Source organism: Epinephelus moara, chromosome 19 (assembly GCF_006386435.1).
Source record: "Epinephelus moara isolate mb chromosome 19, YSFRI_EMoa_1.0, whole genome shotgun sequence".
Classification (NCBI taxonomy): domain Eukaryota; kingdom Metazoa; phylum Chordata; class Actinopteri; order Perciformes; family Serranidae; genus Epinephelus; species Epinephelus moara.
In genome coordinates, this window is record NC_065524.1 from 30,131,735 (window position 1) to 30,159,348 (window position 27,614).

The 27,614-nt window shown below is 41.1% G+C and overlaps 2 protein-coding genes across 2 annotated transcripts; both read left to right on the forward strand.

Annotated features, from left to right (window-relative positions):
• Positions 1–718: 718 nt before the first annotated feature.
• Positions 719–2,706, forward strand: LOC126406709 (carcinoembryonic antigen-related cell adhesion molecule 1-like). Its single transcript, XM_050071171.1, has one exon. It carries the CDS (start codon positions 853–855, stop codon positions 1,765–1,767), a length of 915 nt encoding a protein of 304 aa, XP_049927128.1. The 5' UTR covers positions 719–852; the 3' UTR covers positions 1,768–2,706.
• A 4,050-nt stretch (positions 2,707–6,756) lies between these two features.
• Positions 6,757–27,444, forward strand: slc22a15 (solute carrier family 22 member 15). The gene is made up of 13 exons (XM_050070979.1): positions 6,757–6,914; positions 8,479–8,628; positions 8,727–8,859; positions 10,595–10,759; positions 11,039–11,168; positions 13,704–13,764; positions 14,574–14,740; positions 17,035–17,175; positions 18,567–18,652; positions 20,083–20,191; positions 20,291–20,363; positions 22,860–23,018; positions 23,980–27,444. The coding sequence occupies exons 1-13, from the start codon at positions 6,831–6,833 to the stop codon at positions 24,004–24,006; spliced, it is 1,485 nt and encodes a 494-aa protein (XP_049926936.1). The 5' UTR covers positions 6,757–6,830; the 3' UTR covers positions 24,007–27,444.
• Positions 27,445–27,614: the final 170 nt, after the last annotated feature.

Below are 27,614 nucleotides of genomic sequence, written 5' to 3' on the forward strand. Positions count from 1 at the left end.
TGCTTCTCCATGTTTGGTTTTGACTCTGGGAACAGAAAGCAGACCTGTCCCAAACAACCTGAGAGGTCTGGATGGTTCATAACGTAGCAGCAGATCACAAATATATTTTGGCCCTTAACCATTCAGTGCTTTATAAACCAACAACAGTATTTTAAAGTCACTTCTTTGACAGACAGGAAGCCAGTGTAAAGATCTGAGAACTGGAGTGATATGATTCACTTTCTTGGTCTTAGTGAGGACTCGAGCAGCAGCGTTCTGAATCAACTGCAGCTGTCTGATGGATTTTTTAGGGAGACCTGTGAAGACACCGTTACAGTAGTCGAGTCTACTAAAGATAAATGCATGGACAAGTTTTTCCAAATCCTGCTGATATAGACTATTGTCTTTTTTTATGTGGTATGCTATGGAACTTTCTCTGTGTCCTTTACTATTATTGTTATTATTATTTTATTATTATTATTTTATTATTATAATTATCATTATTATTTTTTGTTATTATTATCATTATTATTTTATTGTTATTTTTATCATTATTATTATATTATTATTATTGTTATTATTATTATTATTATTATTACCATCATGTAATTATTAAGTGCAGGAAATTCGGTTTGGTTTCAGTAAGAGATCTGAATATGTCTTTCACCACTGGCAGTGACGCGGACACCTAAAACTAAATTCTTCCGGGTCCTTTTTTTCCCCCTCCACATGACATAATTTTCCGTTGCTTTAGCAGAAACGCAGAACGAGGAAGGGTGTGGACGCATTGTCGAACTGTGGCGAACCGAGAAAGTCGTCGTTTTCGCTGATATGAAGGTGGATATTTATCCAGGCCTGCACTGAACCGTGGACATGGAGAAGACGGCGGCGTTGTGGCTTCTGTTTGCGGGGCTGAATTTCGCTCTGGCCAAAGATATACCGGAATACTTCATGAAGGGCGGCAAACTGACGCTGGAATTGAGGCCTCCATCTTCTGAACCTATCAACTACATCCTGTGGAAGTTCGAGGGTAACCTGCTGGGTGAATGGGTGAAAGGTGTAGTTGACTTGACCTATTACAGCACCTTTCAGGGCCGCACAACCCTGGACACAAACACTGGACGTCTGGAAATCAGCAACATGACTAAAGCTGACGTCGGGGTGTATTCAGTGGAGATCAACAACAAGCTCCAGCCTGATCAATATAAGGCTGTGTTAATCAAAGCAGTCACCCAGCCTAAGGTAGTAATAAGACCCTTGATATGTGGCTCTACCCCGGAGAGGTGTACCGCGACCTGTGAAGCAAACACCACAGATGCTGGACCCGTCACCTACAGCTGGAAGATGGGAGACGAAGAGTGGAAGCAGTCGGACGAGATCATAGACATCACCAAGGCTGACACTGCGGATGTGAAGACCTTTACATGCCGGGTTAAGAACCCACTCGATGAGAAAGAAAGTGAACGCGAAAACAACCCGCTCTTCGGGAAGGACACGCCTGACGGCCTCGGTGCTGGGGGGATTGCGGGTATCATCGTTGTGCTCATCGGGGCTGCTGCTGCTGCGACGGGTGTGGCGTGGCATCAGAAGAAAGGCCCCTTCAAGAATCGAGGCAGCCCTAACACTGATAATGCAGCTGAAAATGGACAGACACTTAATAAAGTCACCCCAGACGAGGACACTGCAGCTGAAAATCGAGAGTCACCTAAAGTCACTCCAGACGAGGCCCTTGCAGCTGAGAAAGTTCCTCTCAAGAGTCCAGAAGCCCCAAGTGCAGACGGAAACTAAATCCCATGAAGTACTGGAGCTATATTTCTCATGGAGACACCATCAGATTTGTCCTCAGACTGTTTTTACTGCATACATGTCAAGACAACATCCATGTTTTTATTAGCACTCAAGCTGTGTGCATCATCAACTGTTACTGGCAGCAGATTTTCACACTGTTGTCCCAAAGCAGTGAAGCTGGTCTGACAACAGACACATGGTGTATGTGTGTGTAGGTATTTGCTCATGGGAGCTGGGCGGTGTAGAACAAAAGTAATTATGAGACATAAAAGAAGGGAAGATAGATTGATTCGTAGTGTTAGAACAAACACACATGATCCAAAAAATATACGCCCAGCTCTGACAAAGCCATGTTTTATTATTTTTATTGTTTTGCTAGTGACCAGGGTGGACTGCAGGAAATACATGTGAGCAAGTGTAATACTCTTGAGATGATGAGGTCATTGAAGCTGAAAAAAAAATGCTTTGGTTGTAATAACTCGCCCGCCATGGCTGTGGCGGTATTTTATACCCTGCTTCACTCGACAGTGAAAGAAGATGGAGGTTGGAGACTAACTGAATGTGCCTTGTGTAGACATATTGTGCTTTTGAGATGAGCAACAGAAGCGAAAAGATGACTGATGACTTTCAAGTGCATGTTCAGGGTTGATGCAGCAGCATATTTGGACCATCTGTATTTATGATATGAATAATCTGAATCAGTCTGCTTAAAGTTGTTTGTAATCATCTGATTTTATATAGTGTTTTCTGTAATTTGTGCTCTTTTTAGCTTTTATCTGTGTTTTATCCTCCTTTTCTTCAGTCGAGTATCTTCCTGTTTGCACTTCATGAATAATGTAAAGATGAGGAAAACGAGCTTTTAATGTCGCTGGTTTTTAATTTATTTTATTAGGTTTTTTAAAGATGGAGTGCCTTTTAAATAAATCTGTGGCTCTACTACGGAGACTGTACATATCTTTTATTTCTCTTATTCAGTGATCAAACAAGGAAAACAAAACATGAGGAAAAGGGTTACATGTACATTTGAATTTTTAGAAAAAAAAAATGTTTTTCAGGCAGTAGTTCAGTTTCATTTCATGCTCACACTGGTGTACATTTGCATTTATAGATTCAAAACAGCAAATAAAATGTGAAGATTTAAAATAAAAACACGACATCCATCCACATCTTTTTATTTTCATATGTAACAAAAATAACAACTACTGTGTGTAGATTAATTTCAGTCCCACACGACTTTTTAAAAACGTAGAATTAAACATGAAAACCAAAAATGCGTTTCCTGCAGAAATTGCGTGTGAATGTCGACAGCTGAATTTAATTCAAAAGCATCGCTGAAAATGCAGGAATGTAAAACAAATTACCAGACAGATCTGACAATCAAGAAGCTGAACTGCATTAAATGAATAAGTTAGGAGCTGAAATACATCATAACGATGGCCGAAGAGCAAAACCTCCTATCTGAAAAATGCACACTGCTATTATGTGTCACAATACCGACTAGATATTAGTGCCTCACAAAATGCGGGTAGGAGGTTTCCCCACTTTTCCTGGGTCATTCTGCAGATGGGAGGTTTTGCGCTTTGGCCAGAAGGTTTGTCCTGTTAAATGCATTCATAGAATTAAAGTAGAAGTGTTTCTGTGCCAGTATTAGAGGATTCAGGATTCATACTTCACTTCACTTGTTGCACTGCTGACAGAATATTTGTTAGAACTTTCCAATTTATGTTCTCAAAGTGATCGCTCCAGTGGTGCGACGAGAAGCTGCAGGGCAATGTATTATATGTCTAAGAATGTTGGTACTGCTTTTGTCGTACTTTATTTTGCTGCCATTAAACAACACATTTGCCTTAAACAAGCTCCATAATTTCAAACCGAAAAGTAGAAATCTTGTAATTCTCCTGAGCTTACACAAACATGTCAAATCAGTGGTTCAGTCCTGCTCTCATCATGGCAGAGACATTAAAATATGAGACCATTTCTTCCCACCCAACATCTCGAGACTCTTATCTATCTTCATGACTACATTAGATTATATAATATTATGACTGTGTAATTCCCTGTTCTCTAAGAAAACATCCCTCTTCGCCTTTAGCTTATCTAAAATTCTGCTACTAGGATTTTGACTCAGTTAGGAAACCACACCTCACAGATCCTGGCTTCCTTCACTAGAGTAGATTTTAAGCTGTTACTAATTATTTACAAAGCCCTCAGAGGCCTTGTGCCAAGTTATCTGATCTGTTATTGCCCTTTGTCCCTTCTCCCACCCTGAGATTAATTTACAAAAGTAATACAGCCTTTGTAGTCAGAGTTCCTAGACGTCAGTCAGAGTTGCAAACTCTGTCTCGTCTTTAAATCACTTTTAAAAAGCCACTTTTTATGAATTCCTTTTGGGTGATTTCACTTGTGTTTTATGACATTGACATGTGCAAAGTGTTTGGCTCTCTTGTGGTCTGTTTTTATTGTAAAGCACTTAAACTGTGTTTTGAAAGGTGCAATAAATAAAGTACAATATTATTAATCTGTCAATGACTGTTCATTAGACACATCACTGCCGTGCAAGTCTCGAATAACATGCAGGTCCTGCATCAGATACTGTGCTTTATTCTCCTGCAGGCAAGTAAGGATTACTGAAGGGACCTACCTTGCACATGCCTGGAGCATGGGTGTGTAATTATGATAATAATCTTTATTTATAAGGCGCATTTCAAAACAGTTACAAAGCGCTTCACATGTCAGTAATTAAAACAGACAAGACATGAAAACAACAACTTTATAAAGAACTGATTAAAACACTTTAGTGTATAACTGAGGAAATAACAGACAGTCTAAATGAACTTAAAACTCAAGTAAATCATGAAAGGCTCTCTGATAAAAGTGTGTTTTAAGAAGGGACTTTAAAGAGATCACTGACTCTGTCCCTTTTAGTCTTCAGCCAGGCCTCTGGAATAGACACAAGAGCTCTGCCTGAGGACCTCAAAGTACGTCCTGGTGTGCACGGCACTAAGAGACATAGACACAACATAGGATTTAGCACTCCGCTAACTTGAACGAGGATAAAATTATTTAATCTTGTAGCTCTTCTAGACTTTACAAATCTTATCAGACTGAATGGAGTAAATCCTGATAGTGAAATTAGTCGTTTAACAGGGGTTGTGATGCTCAAAAAAATGTATCCCTGATTTACAGATGTCTTTTTTGCCATCTAAGTCAATGAGTAAAAGTCTTTCTGGGCTGTAGGGTATCATGTGACGGACCCTGACGGTGTAATTTCACAGGTAAAAATCATCCTCAAAGCCTGTGACACTTCCTGGGGGCCTGGTACCTGGTCCAAGGAAATAACAGTACCGCACCATACAGATGTCTCTTTAAGTTTTATTTCCATCCTTCAATCCTCCGCAGACACCGTGAAAACTACAAACATAAAAACAAGATTTGAAATACAAATTTTTCTTAATTACTTGTAGAGTCTCTCAACAAATGTCCAGGATTTAGACGTGCCCAACAATAGCCTCTGACGTGAATTTTCTGATAATAGACAGGTCGCAAAAAGTTAGCACAAAAACAGAAAATATAATGAAGTGTCCAAACAGGCCACTTAAAAAAATATTATAATCAGATACAAACCAAATAAAGGTGCAAAATGACAATTACCATGTGCACGTCTTGGACCATGCAGAATATTAATATTTTGGGGTTGGTGTACTTCCTTTGCTCTGTAGCCATGTTAGCGCTCTCTCTAGTCACGTTGTGACCTATTACTCTTAATCAGAATAAATGTACGTAAAGAACAATTCATTTTTCTGTAACTGGACAATATTTTTAAGGTGGTATATTTTAAATCATTTTAAGTTACCTTTTTAACAACATATTTCTTACATTTTTAATCAGTTTTTAATGACAGTGAATTTAAATGTGAATGAAATTCTGACAGGAAATGTGAAATGCATTTCAATTAAATTTCAGTGAAAATGTCCCTCAGACAGATACAGCATGTGTGTATAGAGTGTGCCAGTAAACCCGGAACTCCGTTAGCGCTTTTAGCACTTCCAGTTCTCTCGTCTAAAGTCAATACGTTTTCTGAATGGGATTTTGGTAAAATGCCTCAAATAAGGTCTGTGGTTAACAAAAGCTTAAGCGAGTTTCAGGTTTTGTTCTACGACATAAAACACGTCAGTAAATACCCTACTTGTGAATGTTGAAGCTTTTACGTGTCGTAAAAAAGGCCGTTGCTAACAAGTTGCTCAATACGACTACAAACCCTGTCGGGGACATTAAACGTCATCACCCCAGAACAGACGAGAGTGCTGGCAGTCCGCCATTACAGCTTCTTATTTAGCTTAAACAGTCCAATTTCCCCATTATACAATGCTTTTAAAATAAAGCAGCCGAAATCAGTTGAAAGCTTAGTGGCAGTGACGTCAAGAGTCATGTGACCGTGGAGTAGCCATGTAGTCCGTTAAAGCCTAACGTTAGCTTTTTACTTCTGGCGATCGCATTTAAGCTTCAAATGCGGTATGAAAGGTGTTCATATGTGAAGATTATCTCGCTGGACAAAACCTGTAAGTATCATAAACTTGTGTTAGCCACAGAGCTTATTTTCTGACATAATCCAAAACGCAAAGCAAAAATCACACTCACTTTCTCTTCCGGGAACCAGCGCTATGCCAAACTTCCGGGTTTTGACATCAGCCCTGGCACACTCTATTGGTCCTCTGTTGGAGAGGTGGGGGGGCTTTTGATTATTTGTGCCCAGGGCCCCATTTTCTGATATTCCGCCCCTGTTTACAGGTAGTGGGATACTTTTAGGAATTCAGTGTGTGTGTAATGAAGTGACCTCGCTCATTTATCAACTGTGATATTAGTAAAACATTATTTTTGGACCACTTTGTCAAAAAAAAATTCACTTTATCTTGCACTTCATATTTGAGACGGTACCTGTCGTTATTTGCAAATGGACGCGGAAGTGAAACCGGAAGTGAGCGCGGATGATCCTCTCGCACATTACTGTCCTCTCTGGCGGTGATGCAAAACCTGAGAGCCGCCGCTTGGCCGCCCTACCTGGAATGGATTTAGAGGAAGCTTTTCAGGTTGTCGGCGAGTTTGGACCTTACCAGAAGCGGGCAGTGTCTGTCCTTGTTCTGACACAGGTCAGCGAATTAAAAAATATGTGTTTTATAAATGCGAAACCAGAAATGCTCCTGCAAAACAGTCGTAGCGGAACAGAGGTAACGCTACGTGGCTCTCAGGCTCCAACAGTAAACGGAGGGATGTTTAACGTTAAGCCTTTGCGTGTGGACCAACAAAATAACATTTAGCTATAAAATACTTTTACGTTTGAGCTGTCACGGCTTGCTTACAATTTAGCAAGGCTCAAGCTTCGAAAGTGCACTTCTCGAGATAGAGAACTTTGCACCAGACTTCATTCAAAAAACGGGATGATTAGTGTTGCCTTGTTTATAGGCAGGTTTAGAAATGAAGCAGCCCATATCTCGATGTACTGTACATATGTATTTGAGCAACTCATTAGTTCGGCATATCATAGAAAGAAATATTAGTAACGGAAGTATATTATTCCCGCGTTGATTACTGAACAAAATAACACCCCCGCGCGTCGCATTCCTAACGTTACAGCGACACGCACCGCTAAACATGTTGACAATGTTTACATTTTTTACAAAGGAAAATACCTCTAAGCCACATTAAATGTCTGCCGAATTTATCACAAAAGCCTAAAAATGCCCTAAAGGGATGAAATAATTCCCTGTTTGTCCTACATTGCCTCCAATGTCAAATGTAATGGAAAATGTAGCGGTATTTTAATGAGGTTTGTCATAGAACAAATTTTACATTTACTAGAAGGCAATAGCTCACACGGATGTCAAACCTATGCCGAATTCATCACAACAGCCCACATATTCCCAGATGGTTTTAAGTAAATTCCCACTTTCTCTGTATTGTCTCCAGCATCAAATATAATCGTAAACTTTCGCGTATTGATATGAAGTTTGTCAAAGAGAAGTGTTTACTGAAAGGAAATAGCACACAGGGATGCCAAAAGTAAGCCGAATTTATCACAACAGCCCACGTTTCCCCACATGGTTTAAAATAATTTCTTACTTGGTCTGTATTGTCACGGGTATCAAATTTGATCTTAAACATCTGCATTTTTAAATGAAGTTTGCTATAGCGCCCTTTTTTGGTTAAGCTTGTAAACCCTAGCTGTCTTAAACCTCACCAAACTAAGTAAGGAGAGCTTTAAAACATTTTAGCAGGGGCGGAAATATTGCACTGGGGCCCCTAGGGTCAAGGGGCCTGTAGAAAGAGCAGGCCCTTGCAAGTGATTCTGATTGCCACCTTGGAAGTATACCTGTGTTCAAAGATACTATGCTCTAGGGCGTCATAATAGGGTCTGCCTCTGTATCCAGGTCTCTTTATACATCCATGAGCCCAACGAAACACTGGCTGTAGATAGGGCAATCCTCACTACTACTAGATGCCACTAAATTCCCTAAATTGGAGTTTCAGATGACAAATATTGCTGTCAGCCAGGTCTGAAACACAGAACATGATCTAATCCTTTTTATGACGGGTGTGAACAGGTTTTTAGAGCATGCTGATAGTCACAGTGGTGGTGATTTTAATATGATGCGTGTTATTTCTAGCAGAACTGTCTCTCAGCTGGTTGATACTGTGCTGATCTGTGTGTTTCAGGTGTACATGGCCTGTCAGTCCATGCTGATTGTTCTGATTGGATTCACGCCACAGTATCGCATCGAGCAGCAGGACGGTGTCCCATCCAACCAGCAGGAGCTCCTCCAACACGTCACCTTTACCGAGGACGTCGACTCCATAGTGACAGAGGTTAGGGAGCCACAGTTCATGTTTACTCAGCAAAGACCTCTGATTCAGCATGTGTGCTTGTTTGGGTCCGTGAAGTCCACTGTCTCTGTGTTCCTCAGTGGTTTCTCATCAAGCAGCAGGCATATAAGGTCAGCCTAGCTGGATCGTTGTTCTTCGCCGGGCTTCTGGTCGGGAACATCATCTTTGGGCCGCTCTCTGACAGGATCGGCAGGAGACCTGTCTACTTGACATGTGAGGAAAACCAAAGGCCACGATAAGTCAGATTTGTCTCAGTGAAGTTGTCCTGGAGCTGTTTATTATTGTAGGGCCAGATGTTAAAATGTAGATTATTTAAGTTTTAGGCCTGTTTTGAGTTTACAGATTTTAATTTACAGCTTTGGATTTATAGAAAATAACCACAATGTAGAGCTGCAAAATAGTTTTTTTCCCATGGTCATGAAATTCCTGGAAAAGTTATGACATATACAAATGTTTTTTCCAGGCCTGGAAATGGTTTGTAATTAACAAAATGTTTCGGAAAAGTTTTGCATATACATTGTTTTGGCTATTATTTGAAATGTGTTAAAAAATACCAAAACATGTCTCAATGTTACGTGTCACATGTCCCTTGTATTACTAATTTAAAATCTAGTGTTGTTTAAACAACTGAAGGGACATGACAGCGATTAACTTGTTGCAAAACAAGTATTGGACATGCCCTTAAAACAAACATTTGTTCAACAAGAAAAAAATGCATACCAACTTGTCAAAACTATGAATTGAAGACACGTAAAAATGCATTGACATATATAAATATATATATATATATATATGGTCTTAGGTTTTGAGATATCGTCTGAGATTTTGAATACTGTAATATCGTAAGTGTTATAAAGGCTGTATTACAGTAAAGTGATGTAATTTCCTGATCTTACCGGAATGTTCCAGCCAGTGTATTTTTTGCCTTCACCCATTATCGTGTCTCTGTCAATTTTGTCAGAATAATCCAGTGTTTCCTCTGTCATACATCCGTTGAGTCAGGATGAGCTGCAGACACAGTTTATCAGCATTCCCATAAATCCCTCATGATAACGATGATTCCAATGAGTTCTGTGCAGTGGAGAAAGAGTGCTGATTCTGGATGGGCATTCTGTATCAGCAGATGTCCTGTTGTGAGGAGTTAGGAAAGAAAAAATGCATTGGTCCAGTTTTTTTCTTCATCAGCAAGTTGCCTGACTGTGTGTGCCTGCTGGACAGGAAGTGAGCAGTGGGTTTATCAGAGCTCACTGGAAAAATTGAGTCTAAACCAGACTGCAAATGTGCAGTCAAACCAAAACAGAAATAGAAAGAGGCGTAAAGGGACAGTTCACCCCACAGGGCTCAACAATAAGGATTGCCCGAGTGCCCGGGGCAAGTAAAACTCAAGGTCGGGCATGTAAACTAACAACTCACTTCGGGCAAGTTGCTAAAAATAGTAAAAGTTAATAACTAATTGATAAAATAAATGTATTTTAAAACGTGCTCTTCTGCTCTGATGCAGCGGTCTCTCTGCCTGAAGTCACAGGCATACGTAACAATGTCCTGCCCACAGCCCCCATTGATATTATTTTGCGCGACGGACGCTTCATATAATAACATAACAATATACTATTTATGGTGTTATGTCATCATGCCATTTCTGTTTCTACATGGTCACGCGTTAACAATTCTCCTCTGCTCGCTGTATCGCGCACGGCGGAGTTCCGCCACACACACAGTTAAGCACGCTAGAGCGGCTCGGGCCGCATTTTCCTGACCAAACCTGACCCCGAGCCCGGTGCAGTTTATCTGCATTAAACCTTTGGTAACATGTTTTCTTTTTGGTTTTGTATTAACTTGAATATCAGTCAGATGGTATACATTACAGTTGGCATACATAATAAAAATCCCCTCTTAATCCAGGACCCTGCTCCTCCTCCTTCTCCTCACCTCTGTCTGTGTCTCTCAGGTCTGTTTTTTGAGGTGGTCTTTGGTTACGTGACCGCCTTGGCCCCCAGCTATGAGGTCTTCGCCCTGTCTCGTTTCCTGGTGGGGCTGATGAATGGCGGCATCAATGTCTCCTGCTTCGTTCTCACTCAGGAGTACGTGGGCAAGTCCTACTGGGCCATGACTGGTACGTGAACACCAAAACAATCCCATCAGACATCACTTCATACAATGTCTTGGTTTTTTCTTGCTGCCAATTTAGCTGCAGTTTTTTGGTTATAGCTTTTAGAATAGGAGGATTTTAAAGTGAGTGTAGAGCTTAGTGATATCATATCAGATTGTACCGTAGCTGATTTTGGAAGGATTTAGTTGCAGGTTTGGGCTTGAACAGGCCATGCAGCTCTCACTCCATCCACAAAATGACCCTGCTTTGTCTTAACTGCGTGATATTTCTTTCTTTCTCCAGGGACGTTAGTCAACATGAGTTTTGCAGTCGGCATCGCCCTGTTTGGAGCTCTGGGCTACCTCGTCCGGCCGTGGAGGAACCTGGCCATAGTCGCCAACTCATCTGGTGTCCTGTTCTTCCTGCTGTCTGTGTGAGTACAAACCTCAGAGAGATGAGTTCCTGCCCACATCCCCATAATATCGAGACAAGTATGATGTACTAATGGCCTTTAAAAGACTCTCTCTCTCGGGGGATGACTAAAACCCACAGAACAAATGGGATGGATTATTGTGTCAAGTGTGATCAGCACTGGTTTTGATGCAATGCGGGAATTTAAAGAATGTAAATAAAATGCAAATAAATCAGAATACAATAAATTTAACAAACTTAGGGGTTTTGCATCTTTGATCTTATTTTCTAAGATTCACATAAAGCTTTAAAAGACCAATAACCATTTCCAATCGTGCTTTTGTGTTTTATAAGCATTGCTGTGATGAAGTACACAACAAAAGTCCAGCTAAGGCTACTGTCCACCTCGGTGTCCTTAGCTGGAGGGTCCATGTGGACAGTGTGTGCTCTTGGCTACAGCAAAGGCTTTATTTCTTAAGGTGTGGTGGATCAGAGGATTGTGTTTTTATGTTATCAGGCTGTGCTAGAGAGTGTTGTCGGGTATGGTCTGTCAGCACGGTGTGGGACACTGACTGTGGAGTTAAAATCTAAACTTGCTCGTCTGGTTCACACAGCCATGAAGGTCATGGTTAGGAAGGAACACCAGTCCTTTTAGACACTGTGTGAGCAGTCTGTTCTCAAACAAGCACAGATAACACTGTCTGACTCTTCTCACATTCTCCGTACTGAGTACGAGCTAATACCCTCGGGCAGACGATACAGAATGGCCAAATTTAAACTATATCATTTTGAAAATTATTTTGTGCCAACCTCAGATAAGCTTTTATAATAATGATGTTTGATGCTTTCGGGTTGTGTTGTGTTTTGCTTATGGTGCTCTGGTGTGTGCTGGTGTTATGTGCAATTTATGAGTGGCTGATGTGCAATATTGTTATGTATAGTATGTGTTTTTATAGCCTGGCGTTGCCAGACCCAGTTCGCAAAACGTCAATGGGTTTGGACTAGGGCTGCCACGATTAGTCGACTAATCGATGACTAATCGACTATTAAAATAATCGGTGACTATTTGAGTCATTTTTCATAGAAAAGTACTATAAAAGTACCCCAAAATACTCTTACTGCAGCTTCTTATGTTCAGATATTGACAGCTTTACACACTCTCCCGTGACAGTGAACTAAAACCCTTTGGCGTGAGTACGAAACAAGACATTAGATGACGTAATTTTGGGGTTTGGGCGAGACAGACCGACATTTGTCAACATTTTAACACATTTTTCGATTAAATTATTAGTCAACTAATCGAAGAAATAATCGACAGATTAGTCGACAATGAAAATAATCGTTAGTGGCAGCCCTAGTTTGGACACGGAGTGTACATTTCCTCTATTCCTGAGGGGCGGTATCAACGGCTATCACTCAAAGTGCCCCTTCACGCAATTGGAAAGACGGAAAACCAATCAGAGTAAACGAAACGTGTGACGTAGGCTAGCACAACGCCACTGTAAACAGACCAGCAAGCAAGTGCAGCATGCAGCAGAGATGAGCTGTGATGATGTCTGGGAAAGAGTATTGCCGTCTTTGCGGATTTCCTCCTCACTGTGGACTCCGAGTTGCATGGCTGTGATTCCCAGCTTGGTCGCTTCCCTGACCTGCCCCTCCATGAGAGCAACTAGTGGAGAAACAACAATAGCCACTGGGTTTTCACTGAGTCCCATCTTTTTCCCGATCAACGGAGCCAGTTGGTAAATTAAACTTTTACCAAACCCCGTAGGAAGGACGGCAAACACATCCTTTTTTCAGTAAAAGCTTTCAGTGCAGCCGTTTGTTCTGCTTTTAAAGAAAATGTACATTCCAGTTCATTCAACAAATTTACCATTGCAGTTTCAAAATCTGTCCCTCCTATTCTGATGACGTGCCCGCCCCAAAGTAAAATAAACGGTTGTGATTGGCCCGGTAAGCTTTAACCGATGCCAGAATGCGCCTTTATGATTGCATGGCCAGACTGATCTGCGGAGCGAAATAGGATATGAGCTTGCGAGATTAGGATGGTTTCACCAGGCTAGTGTTTTTATGGTGTATGCTTTTCAATTCTTCTGGACTATTATTGTAAGGCAGCAATACTTGTGCAACTCCTGAGTCCAAGACAAATATCCCTACAGGTACAATAAAGTATCATGTTGTATTCATTTTTACACCACACAGGTATTAATAGAAACCAATAATTGCATGGAACTGAAGAAAAAAAAATGCATAAAAAATCTAAACCTGTCAAACAAGTATTTAAAAATTAAAAAATAATCACCAAAGTAAGATATAAACACTGTGTTTGTAAGTTAAGGAGATAAAATTATAAACACACTTAAGAGTGATCTAGTTGCTTACCATTGTGGTAATGTTATGAGCACTAGATGAATATAAAACAACCTCCACATTTCTGATGCATGTTTTTGGAAAAAGAATCCGCTGTTGTAGAAATGTAAATCTAATGCAACCCCAGTTTGTTAAAACAAAAAAACATTTGTGCCAATACAATAATCTCTCGCCTTCTCTCCTCCAGAGCTCTTCCAGAGTCTCCTCGTTGGCTGTATTCTCAGGGTCAGACGGAGCGAGCTGAAGAGGTAAAATATATTAATGGAAGTGTCATGTTGGGGGAGGTTGGGTGTCTATAAAGCTGATAGATTTAAATGTAGCATATAGAGCTTTTATCACTCAGAGAAAACAGCATTTTTTTTTTGTAAATCTCCACATCCTCTTACAACAGAATGAATTGTGGCAGAGAAGTCAGAAAATGTCCCTTTTTCCTGCTTGACTTATTACGTGTAATACACAATGAGCTCTGGGAAGGTAGGACTTAGAAATTATAAGATGTTTGACTAAAATGACCACAGGAAGGTAATCTGCCAGGTGGGGTTGAAACGTGGTCAATTTTCTGATGGTTTTACCGTTTCAAATTTTGAGTTTCATTAAAATGGTGTTGATTACTGCCCTTTGAAAAAGTCAGAGCGGGTTTGTTTTGTTATAACCTTGTTTACAGAGAAGGCGTGCAGCAGGCAAACCCAGTAAGGCCACTGGTCCCTGATCCTTATCTTACAGACGCTTGAGCAAACATTTATAAAGACAGGTTGTTTTTTATATTAGAGCATATTTGATATGATTTCATATGTTTACACAAGTTACTAGATATGTTATTATTGTAATGTTTATGCAAACAAAAAGTAAACCTTGGTGAAATGATTGCAGTCTGTGCATCAGTACTGTAATAATATCGATGACTGTGATTATCTGTAAGCTCTGTTTTAGTTTTCATGCTGTGTCATCTCTACTGCCAGGATTTAAACCATTTTACCTTACCATGCAGCGTCTATCTATCACTGAATTGTGCATCATTTTGAAACACTGTCTGATATTGTTCGTCTCCTGTTTTCAGGTTCTGCGCTACATGGCGCTGAGGAACGGCAACACTGCCAACAACCTGATGCTGCAACGTGTCGGTGCTGCAAAGGCCGGTAACCGCAACAACAGGAGAGCGGGTGTCCTGCAGCTGGTGATCCATCCAGTCCTCCGTCTGAGGACCATGGTGCTCATGTTTGTCTGGTGAGTGTACCACCACAGAAGAAGAGCAAAACATGCAAGCTGCTAAAACAAAAGAAAGCAGATTTGTTTGTTTAAATCCTGTTGCTGCCACAGACTCAAATCAGAGCCACCACTAATACTTTAACTACAGTATTACTTCTACCAGCACTGCCAGAACTTCAAATAGAATTTCTGCTCATATTGAAACTACTAGAGCTAACCTGAATGCTTTGAACTTTAAAAGTGTCAATCCATGAAAGGAGGTGGCCAGTGTCAGACATAAATGGGGCCAGTGTTTTCAGCAGGTGAGATGAATTGCTGATGGTTGTCTGTGACTGTCAGCTGTAGAGAAGCCCTTGATTTGCATGTAGAGATGAGGCCCGACCGGCGGCGTTCCGAGTTATTAATAACTCACAGAACACCCTCTCTTTCCCTCTCTAATAGTCTCTCTGACACAAACACACACAGCAGTGGCATTAAGTCCTTAATTCCAGTTTATTTCACAGTATAGCCCAGTTTCCACCAAACACTTTCAGTATGGTACCTTTGGAACCAACAGTAACCCTTCAGACATGGTACCTAGACCCGAGGGTTTCCACCACAAACAGTACTCTTAAATGTGGGCGGGGTTGTTGTCACTGCAACATCCAGCACTCACTGTATTTCCTCATTACCGGTGACACAGATGGAAGTCAGCACCTCATTTATCGTCCACAGAATGAGGCTGCACGCCCACATTTTCAGAACAAACTAAAACAGGCTGTAGTGAGAGTCCCTCTCCATGGGATATTTAGAAAAAGCTGGTTTGTGCATTTAGTCCTTCTCAGGGTCACATTGTGATGACGTAACAGATTTTAAATCGATTTCCTCGGCTCAAGGAAAGTTTTAAAATATAAAACCTCCAAGGATCAAAAAGTCACGTGAGAAAGAGTCATAATTGACCTTGTTTGCTGTTAGAGGTGTCTGTCAACATGTTTACAGACGTGTCTTTGACAGTTGTGGTCTATGGGAAAAAGCTTTTTGGGCTGCTGGGGTTGTTTTTGCTGCAATACTGCGAGTGGCCACTGGGGAAAAATTGGAGGCAAGGCTGAGCGGTGTTCCTGGGGGGCCTAGAAACTACCTTTGAGTTTTTTACCCACCACTACAACTACTTCTGCTTATGTTACTTAAAATTTCCCTACTGTTTTTAAATGATTATGTAGCTTCTCTGTTTTTCTGTAGGCTATTGGATTGATTGTCATGGCATTTAGGCGATCACATTGCAATACAGTATGTCATAAATGTCCTATCAAACATTTGGAAGGAGCGGGCTGATGACTATTTTAATAGACTTTATGTCTGATGGGGCTGGTTATGACTTTATGACTTGGTTTTGTATCTGCAAATAATTTTACTTTATCAAAATGCAAGAATAAAGTTGCTGGAGCTCTGAGTATTGCCATAAATTTAATCTCACAAATGTTGCGTCCTTCAACCTGTCTGAGGTCACAAACTGTTGAGTCGTTTGTAGAAACTAGCAGAATGTTTGTTTCTATATATTTACCAACGTGAACGGGTGATGGATGGTGGAGGTGAATCATAACCAGGAAATTCAACGTCCCGTATAGCCGCGGTGGTTTGTGGTCGACACCATACCATGGTAATTACGTCATAAAGGTCACTGTCAGGTAACAGAGTGTGAGCAGGGGCTGTTGACATATATTTACATCTTAAAGGACTGTGTTTCTTTTATTGATCATTCTGCTGCACAAAAAAAACCCTATCTAACACTGACAAACACATCTCTACATGTCCACAACTAAAAAAACTTTTCTCTGACTCTACCCTGTGGACTGTTTTTCGCTTTATCATGGCTGCTAAAGATCCAAAACAGACTTTTGACCTCAACTTTTTGTAACAGTTTTCATTTTCTGTCCAGTTAGCAGCCTCAGTGAGCTTTAAGACTTGAAAAAATATGTTTCTTTTTCTTTCTTTTCTTAGCGGAGTAAATCTGTTCAGTTTGATAATACTCTAGATATTCCCACAGGTCAAACAGTTGTAGTGATTTCTGCTGCACAGTTGGCAGTAAACGAACTCCCCTGGGGGAAAAGACGGCGCAGGATGTGCCTCTGGAGACAGGAAAAAAACAAGATAAATGTCAAAGAGCAGTTAAGTGTCTGTGAGTTCAGTCACCAGAAACTATTAAGATACTACCAAAAACCAGAAACACAGGAGATGTATTTTTCTAATCACTTTTTAAACCAGTTTGTGTGTTTGTTATCATATCTACTTACCTGCTGTGTGTGTGTATGCATGTGTGTGTTTGTATGTTTCAGGTATGCGTGCAGTCTGGTGTACTATGGTCTGACTCTGGGGGCCAGTGACACATCTGGTAGCCGTTATGTCAACGTAGCCATGTATGGCCTGGTGGAGCTGCCTGCCTACCCGCTCTGCATATACTTCATCAACAAACACTGGTGACACACACACACACACACACACACACACACACACACACACACACACACACACGCACACACAATGACAACCCAGTGTGACACCTGATACCTGCAGCTCACACCTCCACGTCTGGTCTTCCTGTTTGGGGGAGTTGTTAGTGTATGCTGAGTATTAAACCTTGTATCTCTAGCTATTTGTGGATTTATTTTCTGATTTGTTACCTTTATGCAGTTCTTTTTACGTATTGGTTCGTATTTCTGTGTAGTATACAGAGTATGCCCCTAGTTTTCAATGCAAGGATAGAAACCAAATGGTAACTTCTGAGGCTGAAAAATGAGGCCAACACTGAAGTGCCAAAAACTGCATTTCATCTAACGGCCACTTGAGGCTGACTCCAGAAGCGAGTCAATCCCCATACACCGCCATGTTAAAATGCCCAACTTTATAGCAGAAATAAACATGTTTACAGCCTGGTACTAAAAACAGTTTTGGTCTGTACAGCTGATTTGAACATTTATGACAAGGCTCAAAGATACATATAATTAAAGGCAGGGCCGCTTTGTGTCCTCGGCTTCTCAGTCAAATCTGCCCCTCGCTCCAACCACCAACCTCCATCCACCCTCTCGCCCAAATATGGTCACCTCTGACTCCAAAAAGTCAAGGTGGTGACTGCTGTAATTCTAAACTCAAGGCTTCCAAACGGGATTACAAATACCAATGGGTGACGTCACGGTAGCTATGTCCATTATTGTTAAGGTCTATTATAGAAATGCCACCGCAGAAATGTCAGAAAGGTTAAATTTGAGTGTTTTTTGCCGTCCAATCTTGTGGAAAATGCGCATGGAGCAGTGCAGAGAGAGAAACAGGACCAATAATGCATGGAGGCAAATAAGTGAGGAGGTTATACTGTCAGGTGTGCAGCCAGTTTCAGGAAATACTTTGTTTGTATTATGGGTCCTTGATAAGTTATGGAAAGTTTTGAAGTTTTGTCCATGAAGATGTGTGGGAGCCTGTGAGTAGAGCTGTGTTACATTCATCAGTCTGTTGGCTAATATGTTGTTATGCTAACTTCCTGTGGGATGGTGCACACAGTCAGTCCGAAATCTGCCGCAAAAGTTCAGTTTTTCAATGTACTGGAGGCAAATCCCAACCGAAAAAAAGAGGTTCTCTTTGGTGTGAATGGACTTCTGGTTGACCTGCACACGTACACAGAGCTGTGTGGAAACGAGGCATGAGTCTGCTGATTTATACGTGTAGATATGTTCATTAGCTGCCTTCATCTTATCTTGTTTTTGTCAACTTTGTGTCTATGGCTTTAGAAAATGTTAAAAGCTTGAGTCAGATAATGTTGTGAGGTGTCCAGGATGAAGCATGCACTGATGAGTTGTTGTTGTGTCCTGTCCTCCAGGGCTGGGAGGAGGAAAAGCATGGCCAGCTTCCTGTGTCTGGCTGGCTCCGCCTGCCTCTGCACCATGTTCATCCCTGAAAACACAGGTGAGACACTGGCGGCTACGTTTACATGCACACTAATATTATGAACGTCACTATTCATGCATTCAGAATGTGCGTTGATATAGTGTTTTTTACTGCAGTTTGTGACACACAGCCTCTTGCCTGTTTACAGTTGGCTCTGTGCATTGTCATGGATGCATTGTACACAAACCAACTCGGCAACAGTTGTCATGGCTGTGTATGGAGATGCACGTCCAAAATAAAAGCTTTGATAACAGCAGGAATTAGATATTTGCAAATATTGCAACACTGACGTTTTCAGGGAGGTGGTTTAGGAATGAAAGAGGGAGGCTGTGTTGGCACGGTCAAACAAGGCCTGTTTTGATGCAAGAAACAAAATGACAAGTAGCTCCAGCTGTTCTACTTTTCCATCAATCAGAGTATCAGTGTCTTTGTTGTATTAAGAGCAAAAACGAGACTATTTTATGCATTTAAACGTACTCAGTGACACTCGCACAGAGGAATATACCTCTGAGCACAGCTGAAGTGGGTTTAAATATGGATGAAACACACCCAACAGGTCCTGACCAGTTGAACATGTCGAGTAATTCAAACCAGCTGTTCTCTGAGGCTGATGTAACTATGTTGCACTACCACAGTGTCAGCCAGCTGTCATCAAACCAGCAGTCTCACTACAGTGTCAGTGAAATACTGGAAAAATATGTGACACAAGTAACTTCTTACTTCCTCGTCAGTTCACAGAGCTTTTAAAGGCATTTCATAGCAGGGAGGCTTTTACAGGAAGTGATGATGATTCATCAAGTTGTGTTTGTGCCAACACCCAAACTCTGATTTTAAATTGTCCATCCAGTCTTCACTTTACTTTGGGTTTTAAACTAATGCTCTTATCTCAGACCACCTGAAATCAATTCCACATTTGATTAAAGGGACAGTGTGGATATTTTGAAGTGGGGTTGTATAGTGTTCTTAAACACAATTAAGAAGTATTGGTGTAATGTACTGCTGTGGACGAGAGCAGCAGCACAACGTATTAGCCAGCTAAAAAAATCAATATCAGTTTAACGTACGCTATTTTCTCCTCCAAAGTGGGGGCGTGCCGACCGCCATCTACTGCGGGTAATACACTGACTTTGGATAAATACCTCAAACAACCCCTCTTCAAAAAATCTGAACTATCTCTTTAAGATAGTTTGGATTAACTCCTAGAAATCATTATCCTGGGGTTTTAGCCGACTAATGTTGCCCTACTGTGATGTATTCTAGGGTTACAGATTTCCACAATAAACACAAATGTAAAAGGCTTGCAGCGTCCGAACCCCAGAGATTTGTAAGAATGGTAGCTGCTGCTCCTGTGGTCCAAAATACTGATTAAGCTATGAATTATTGTTCTGAGTCCCGTCAAACATTTGCTCCGTGTTGTGTGGTCAGCGCTGGTTAATTTGTGCCTGCAGGGACGTTGCTGAGCGTTACATCGTTGGCGCTTCTGGGAAAACTAATGGTCAGTGCAGCGTTCAACATCGCCTACGTCTACACCTCTGAACTCTACCCAACTGTTATCAGGTAAACTAACCACTCACAATCTGCATGTTGAATTATTCACACATACATCATGCTGTCTGAAGTTGACCCAGTGTGCCTTTATTTATTTATTTATTTCAGGAACGCTGGTTTGGGCGTTTGTTCCATGTCGTGCAGAGTTGGAGGAATCCTCGCACCGTTTGTTCCTTCCATGGTAAGAGGGTGTTTGTTTGCAGCTTAATAGTTCACATTTTCTCTTGACAGAACATGAGCCAGCACCAGAAAGCACTTTATCACAGTTTCTTTGTGACATGAAATATATGACATTCATTGACCTTCATTAGGAGCCAGAAGGAGTGGGTGGGGACATAAAACTAGAGGGTAAATTAGTCTTAAATGGATAGTTTGGATCTTTGTAAGTGGGATTATATGGGGTATTTATCCAAATTCAGTGTATTACTTACAGTAGATGTCAGTCGGCATGTCCCCAGTTTGGAGAAGCAGGGTGGAGTCTGAGGGGAAGCTAAAAACAACAAAAAGTATTTCAACCTGGGGCGTCGGTGGCTTGGTGGATGGTGCCGGCGCCCCATGTATAGAGGCGATGCCTCGCTGCAGCGGTCGCGAGTTCGACTTCGGCTTGCAACCCTTTGCTGCATGTCGTCCCCCCACTCTCTCTGTCTCCCCATTTCACACTATCGTGTATATTAAAGGCAAAAAGCCCAAGAAAATAATCTAAAAAAAAAAAAGTATTTCAACCAGCTGAAAAAATCAATATCCGATAAGGTGTACGCCATATTTGAAATATTTTCACCGCTTTACCTTACCGTCAGACAGTGATTTCCGATGGGTAACTGAAGCCATTATATTGCTTCCCTTAAAGCCAGACTCCATTGAGAAAAGCAATAATTTAACATCGCTGAAGTCAGAAGCTGCTGGTCTACCGCCGCCTCTATTAGTTATTTTGTTTGTGCTATTGTGTGACTTTGGCGTTTAAAAGGGTTAGTTCAGATTCATTAAAGTCACAATGGCACAAACTAACTCACTGATTTAGGCAGCGGTAGACCAGCAGCTTCTGTGTTCAGCAAGCTAAAATGACTGTTTTTGTCAATGGAGTCTGGTGGTTTTGACGAGAGTATAGATGTGGAAGTAAAGCTGTTGAGGGCTTCCCCATCAGAACGAGGTGTTTATGGCAAGGAGTGAAAATACTCTCAATACAGCACACGCTTAAAGTGTCATTGAGTTTTTTGGGTGGCTAAAATAAGTTTTGCTGCAGCCCTCCGGCCACAGCAGCATGTTGCTTAGCTTCTGTGTAGTCACGACTGCTGCTTCTTGAAACTGAGGGCGTGCCGACTGATATCTACTGTGTGTAATGCACTACTATGGAAAGTACCTCAAACAACCCCACTTAAAGATATCTGAACTTTCCCTTCATAATACATTTAGAAATTATGTTCACACCTTTTATTGTTGAAGTATAATTTACATGTGCATCAGTCAACAAAGGAGGCAGGTACATGACCTGCATGTTGTTTACAATACAAACCTGGCACCTGCCTTTAAAAATTCCTTTAACATGACACTTTAAATGAAGTACATAATATTACATTCACTCCTACATGAGACTTTCCAACAGCATACGTGGTGAAAGATGTTAACAGCAGAAATTTCCCCTTTGAATGAGTTAACATCACCTCAGTTAACCCCTGTGGGCAGTTGGTGTGACGTGAACCTTGTGTTACAGTGACGCCTAGTGGTGGTAAAGTGAACCAAAATCTCAAGGCACACCTGTATTTATATCTGTGCACAACAGCCTCTATACTCTTATAGCGACGTAAATGATTGTTTTAATTTCCTAATATCGAACAACAATTGACAACCAACTGTTAGTCATGAAATATTTATTAACAAGATGCATCAAGAATCCATTTTAAACTTTTTAAAATGACATCAAAGCACCAATAACACATCCATTTAAATTAAACTAAATTAAATTACATTTTTTAGGTGGCTCTTTAGTAGGAAATGGGTGCCCGCAACAGACTGATACTCATTCATAACTTTTTGTACAGGCCCAGTTGAATATTGCAATAATAATGTGTGGTTATCACAAAATCCCGCGGCACACCTGGATTGGCATCACGGCACACCATTTGAGAACCACCGGTTTACTCCTCATGGTACTGGAAGTATTTCCCCAAGAGGATTATTTCCATAAAATTGAAACTCATAAACAATAATCACTTATTTTTTGAATGTCCTATGAATTTGTCATTTAACACATGTGAACCAAATTTTCACTGCTAGTAAGATGGTCTTTTCATAAAGCCAGGCTGTCTACGCAGCACAGGACGCAAATACTTTTGATACTGGTGCTCCATAAACAGAGAAAACAGATTAAAAGGGCTGTGGCCTTGGCTTTGCTCAAGAGGAAGGAAACCTACAACTGCCAGAATACACTGACGTAGTGTTTCCCACCCAGAAACAATCTGGCGGCCGGCTGGTAACACATTATCTCTTATAGAAATCAGGGTTCCTTTACAGTACATTCCCTCACATTACCCACAGTGTTATGGTACAAAGCTGGGTGAAAGTGTCCCTTTAAGTGGCTTTCCAACACAACTCTTACAACACAGGTTTTTCAGAAATATTAAATTGTTCACTTTTGTGTTTTTCTGATGTCATTGTTTGTGCCTTTGTGCGTGTGTTGCAGCGGGCTCTCCACGCGTCCATGCCCTTCACTGTGTTCTGTCTGAGCGGCCTGTCTGCAGGCTGTCTGGGCCTCCTGCTGCCTGAAACCCTCAACAGACCTGCAGCAGAGACTCTGGAGGAGCTCAGCAGCCCGACCCACAGCCGAGTGCTGGAGAGCAAGGTGACGCAACACTGCACATTCATCCAAACTACACTGCACTGTCATGCACACAGCACAGGAAACTGAGGTAGATGCTAAGTGAAATTGTGTTGTAGCGTCCTGCCTGTGAGAGGCTGCTGGTGGGATTCTATTCTTTATGTTTTAAACTATTGTGTTTCATTAGTGTGTCATGTTTTAATTGTGCAGTGTTGGTTGCTTCTGCGAACTTCTTTTCCCCTGCATATTTGGAGCCATATCTAGCACACAACACACAGTTCATTGTATTATTTGCCGTTCCTGTCGAAAGTGTAGATTGAGCTTTTTCTGTGTGGTTTCTTTGGAGTCTATAACCGAGTTTTCCTCAGCAACTTTTTGCCGTGCAGGGTTTGTTCCGACATCCTTGAATATGACGTTGGACGCGACCACAGCTAGAAACATTGATGCGTGTAGATGATGTGATCCTCATAGTTAACTAATCACTCACTCCCGGACCCTCCCCCTCTCTCACACACATTGGCCTACACTGGTGGACTCGCTCCACGCCTCCAAATTTGTGGGTTGCACAAAAGCATGCAGTTGTAAAGAATACCCACGCTGACACCAAAAATAGTCACAAAATGCGGCCATTCAGAAGCAGACTGGAGCCCTGTAATCAAAAGCAGAATGCATTGATTTGCAAAGAGATGTATTTTCAATTAAATACAGTACAAAGACAAGATGTTTTGTAGTTTAGCAGTCCGGGGTCGCTGTTGTCGTATTTTACAACCTACACACAGCCTGGAAGCCGCCCACTGGCCCACTGGCTCACTGGCTCACTGGCTCACTGGCACTGTCTGCTTGTGTCTCCTGGTCTTTTAACTGTTACGTCCTTAATCAGAGTGAGCGCCGGTGTGCTCAGCCACTCACTGCACGGTGAGGCGGGGTAGGGCGATAAACAGGAAAACAAACATACATGTCTTACTTTTCTTTTTTGTTCCCCCAGGCTCTTTTATATGAAGATGACAAATGAAAAATCAAAGCACAAATGAAGCCAGCGGCCTCCAGTCGTCATCACCGGAGCAGCTCAGAGCAGCGGCACAGATTGTCCTCACCTCATTCCTTAATATGGAACTACTGCCTCAAAAAACGGTGAACTGACCTTTTAAATTAACTTGAGGGACCGATCACCGTGTTTACGTCTGTGAACTCTGACATTTCAACTGGGGTGTGGGAAGTAGATGCTGCCTTCAGAGAGTGTGCGTAACGGACCAGACGGTTCCTCATGTATGTAATTTTACAGAAACAGTCGAACAGTCGACCCCGATCCTTTTATTTAATTTCCTGAATATCGTCATGGTGCTTGTGCCTTACTCGGAGGTTGACAGCCGAGAGAGGCAGCAAAGATATGACTGAACTGATTCATGACTGCCATTACATTTCAGAGATGGCGGGAGGTTGGAAAACCAAACTTGCTGCCAGTGACAGTTCCCAAAACAGAGTTATCTGACATGACGCCACACATTTTTAGTTTACACATGTGCAGTTTTTCTTAAAATACAGTGAAGTTAGAATTTTTTAGGAGTGCATTTATTTCCAGGAGGAAATGAGCCCGATGCTCTTGTGTCTCTGGCAGCGTCTCTAGCTCCGTCCTGTACACACGCTAAAGTGTTAGCATGCAGTTGCTAAGAGTAGACACACACTAATTGGGGATTGTTTACAGATTTGATTGGGTACAACGTTAGCTGTTGTCATGGGAACAGGAGCTGAGTTTGACACATGTTGTCAAAATTAAAATCTAGCTGAATGTTTTTTTGGGTGTCCGACACTGTAAAAGGTCACAGTACATGTTCAAACCTGTGACTATGAGTATGTTTACATGCACGGTTTTCAAAGCAAGTGGACCCTTTTCCAGTTGACCTATTATTATGTCTCAGACCAAACAATCAACAAACAAGTGAGCTACGGTTAGATAGCGGCAAACTGGTACCATGGTGGACAACTGTACAGCTCTGTTCATTTCGTACGTCAGAAAACGCACAGCTCTGGATGTAGATTTTGCCATGTTGTTCCTGGCTTCTTCTTCTTCTGTCAGGCATTTAATGCTATTCGACTTCTGGGAAGAATTCAACTCCCATTACCTAGGTGTGTTAGTCGGACTTTGACAAATTCAATTTAGTGTGATTACAGTTGGACTAAAATGTTTATATGTATTTTAAAAGTCTGGTTTTAGTCGGACTAAGACAATACATTTTCTCTAATGTCGTGTAAACATACTGACTGAAACTAAGTCCTTGTCAAGCAAGAGTGACGATTCTCACTTGACCAATCAATGGACTGCACAAACTGAACTCAGCTGAACAGGATTGCTTGGTGAAAACGAGAGTCTTGACGCCAAGCACATTACCCTGCTGATCCATCAGGGCACCGTCATACAGGACGTAGTTTAAGTTTTCTGTGCAGCAGGTTTCACTCATCAGAGTTTTAGCTCTTTGTGTAGATGACAGGAAGACCCGTCACTTTTTTAGCAATAGAGTTTAAGTTATACATTCTTGTGGCATAGAGGTGAAGTCACATTACACTCAGTCAGAGTTTACCTTTGTTCTACTTCGATTGGTGGACAGTGATCCCCTGAACAGAAAACTAACTGGAGACTCTCAGACATATATACATTTTGAAAGATCTTGTTATCCCAGTTGGTTGTGACACAAGTTCTTTAGAGACATTAGGGACCAATATGAATCTCTTGTAGGTTATTTAAATCAGAGGGCACTAACAGAGATCAAATTTTCACGAGCCTTTATTACAGTTAAATTAGGGTGACAACACTGGACACAACTTTATCACTCTTAAACTGTACCGTGCCAGCAAGAAATATAAATGAATAAGTAACAAGCAAAGAAAATAAAACACAATGCCCGGCAGTCAGCTTTTTAATAAACTCATCAAAGCTTTAATCATTTCATCATCATTTGATGCAAAATCATGCAACACTACAACCTGAGGGTCGGTCACGAGCTGAAGGCGGGAGTTTTTGGACCTTGTGGGGGAATCAGTATTATTGTGTAGGTCAGATTGTTTTTTTTTTTACTTCAGCTTTATTACTATTATTATCCCGAAGGAAATGTGATCTGCAGCAGGCATCGAGACACCAGAAATACGTAAAGTACAACATCAGAAACAAATACAACACTGACTGCATGAAGAGAAGCTGGTGACAAGTGGGTCCAATACAAGTCAGTCATTTCACCCCCAGCTGTGGGCTGAGTTATGTTTATTTTCTCTTATCATGTATGGAGGGGTTTAAAGGCCAAAACTAAAATATAAATGATTATCTAATTAAATGCTTAAACAGATGAATAAATGTATAAATATATTGCTGGACAAGTTTGACAAGAAGAAACATAGCGACGCTGGTTCTGTTTAGCGGGGTGCAGCAGTTTTTCTGCGTCAATAGAGCGACAAGAATGAATTTGGACCAAAAAAGAAAATTATGCTTTTGACCGATGTCTGAGCCCCATTTTAACATCACATTTCACCACCCCATAGTATCCTTATGTGCACTGCAATGCACAGAAGGACATTTCCTGTGATCTTTTCTGGCCAACAATAATTCATTTCAATTTAAAAATACATCAGCAACCAGCTTATCTTTGTTTTTTCCCAAATCTGTTTAACGTTAAAACAGAACTAAGGAGGAAGCAAATCTGGTTCAAGTTAATAATCTGACATTTGAGTGACTCCTTCTTTACAACAGTGATTCCCAACTGGTTGGTCCCGCTCCAAAAGTGGGTCCTGAGGGTATTCTGAATGGACCACAAGTGACTCACAAATGTTTTATATGTATTATATGATTATTGATGTATTTATATTTAGTTTCAGCCCTTAAACCCTCTATGAACCTCAAGGTCTGTGTGTGTGTTTATGTGTGTTTTGGATGCAGTCTTTGCCTCTTAACAAATCTGTAATTGATGAAAAGTCTCAGACACACATTTATGTAAAAGAGTAAACAGAATTTACACATAGTGTCAGCAGCAAAGCAAGAGGTGCTAACAGAAATCAACCTTCAGTCAAAACCACCACTCTTCTTCTTCTGTGTGTGTGCATCAAATGATTTTATCACTGCCGTCTGTGCCTTTAACTCCGAAGTTCAGATTTCAGATGTGAAATGTTGACAATAAATCCTATGTAAGATATAATTTAGATGTAAATAGAGATATGAAGATATTAGTCGACTGAGATGTTTTATATGACATCATTTTGTATGGTGTATACAATCATGCTATTACAGTGTGTGCTATGTAGACGATGTAAAATGTCTCTGGGTCCTAAAGATTTTAAATGATCTATTTATGCTGAAGTCAGTAAACGGTTGAAAAATCCAGTTGTCTCGTTTCGTTCGCTATGATAACACTCAGGTGGATGCAGAACATACTGTTGTTTATACAATTAAAGTTTGTGTCTCCTAACACTTCCCAGTGTCATTTTCTCATTCTGTCATAGTTCAACTTTTTTATCTGCCAATAGAAAGAGCCTGGTTTTGATCTTAAAGTCAACCCATAATTCAATACTCGGGTCACTATGAAACATGCACATACATTTACTTACTGTACTAATCACAAATTTAAGTTACTTCTTTTC

Bases quoted from the DNA above. Each gene is read 5' to 3' on its own strand.
- slc22a15 (XM_050070979.1), top strand. From the start codon at position 6,831: ATGGATTTAGAGGAAGCTTTTCAGGTTGTCGGCGAGTTTGGACCTTAC. The intron at 8,629-8,726 runs GTTAGGGAGCCA...TGTGTTCCTCAG, and splicing joins TCGACTCCATAGTGACAGAG to TGGTTTCTCATCAAGCAGCA. The intron at 23,019-23,979 runs GTGACGCAACAC...TTGTTCCCCCAG, and splicing joins GCCGAGTGCTGGAGAGCAAG to GCTCTTTTATATGAAGATGA.
- LOC126406709 (XM_050071171.1), top strand. From the start codon at position 853: ATGGAGAAGACGGCGGCGTTGTGGCTTCTGTTTGCGGGGCTGAATTTC.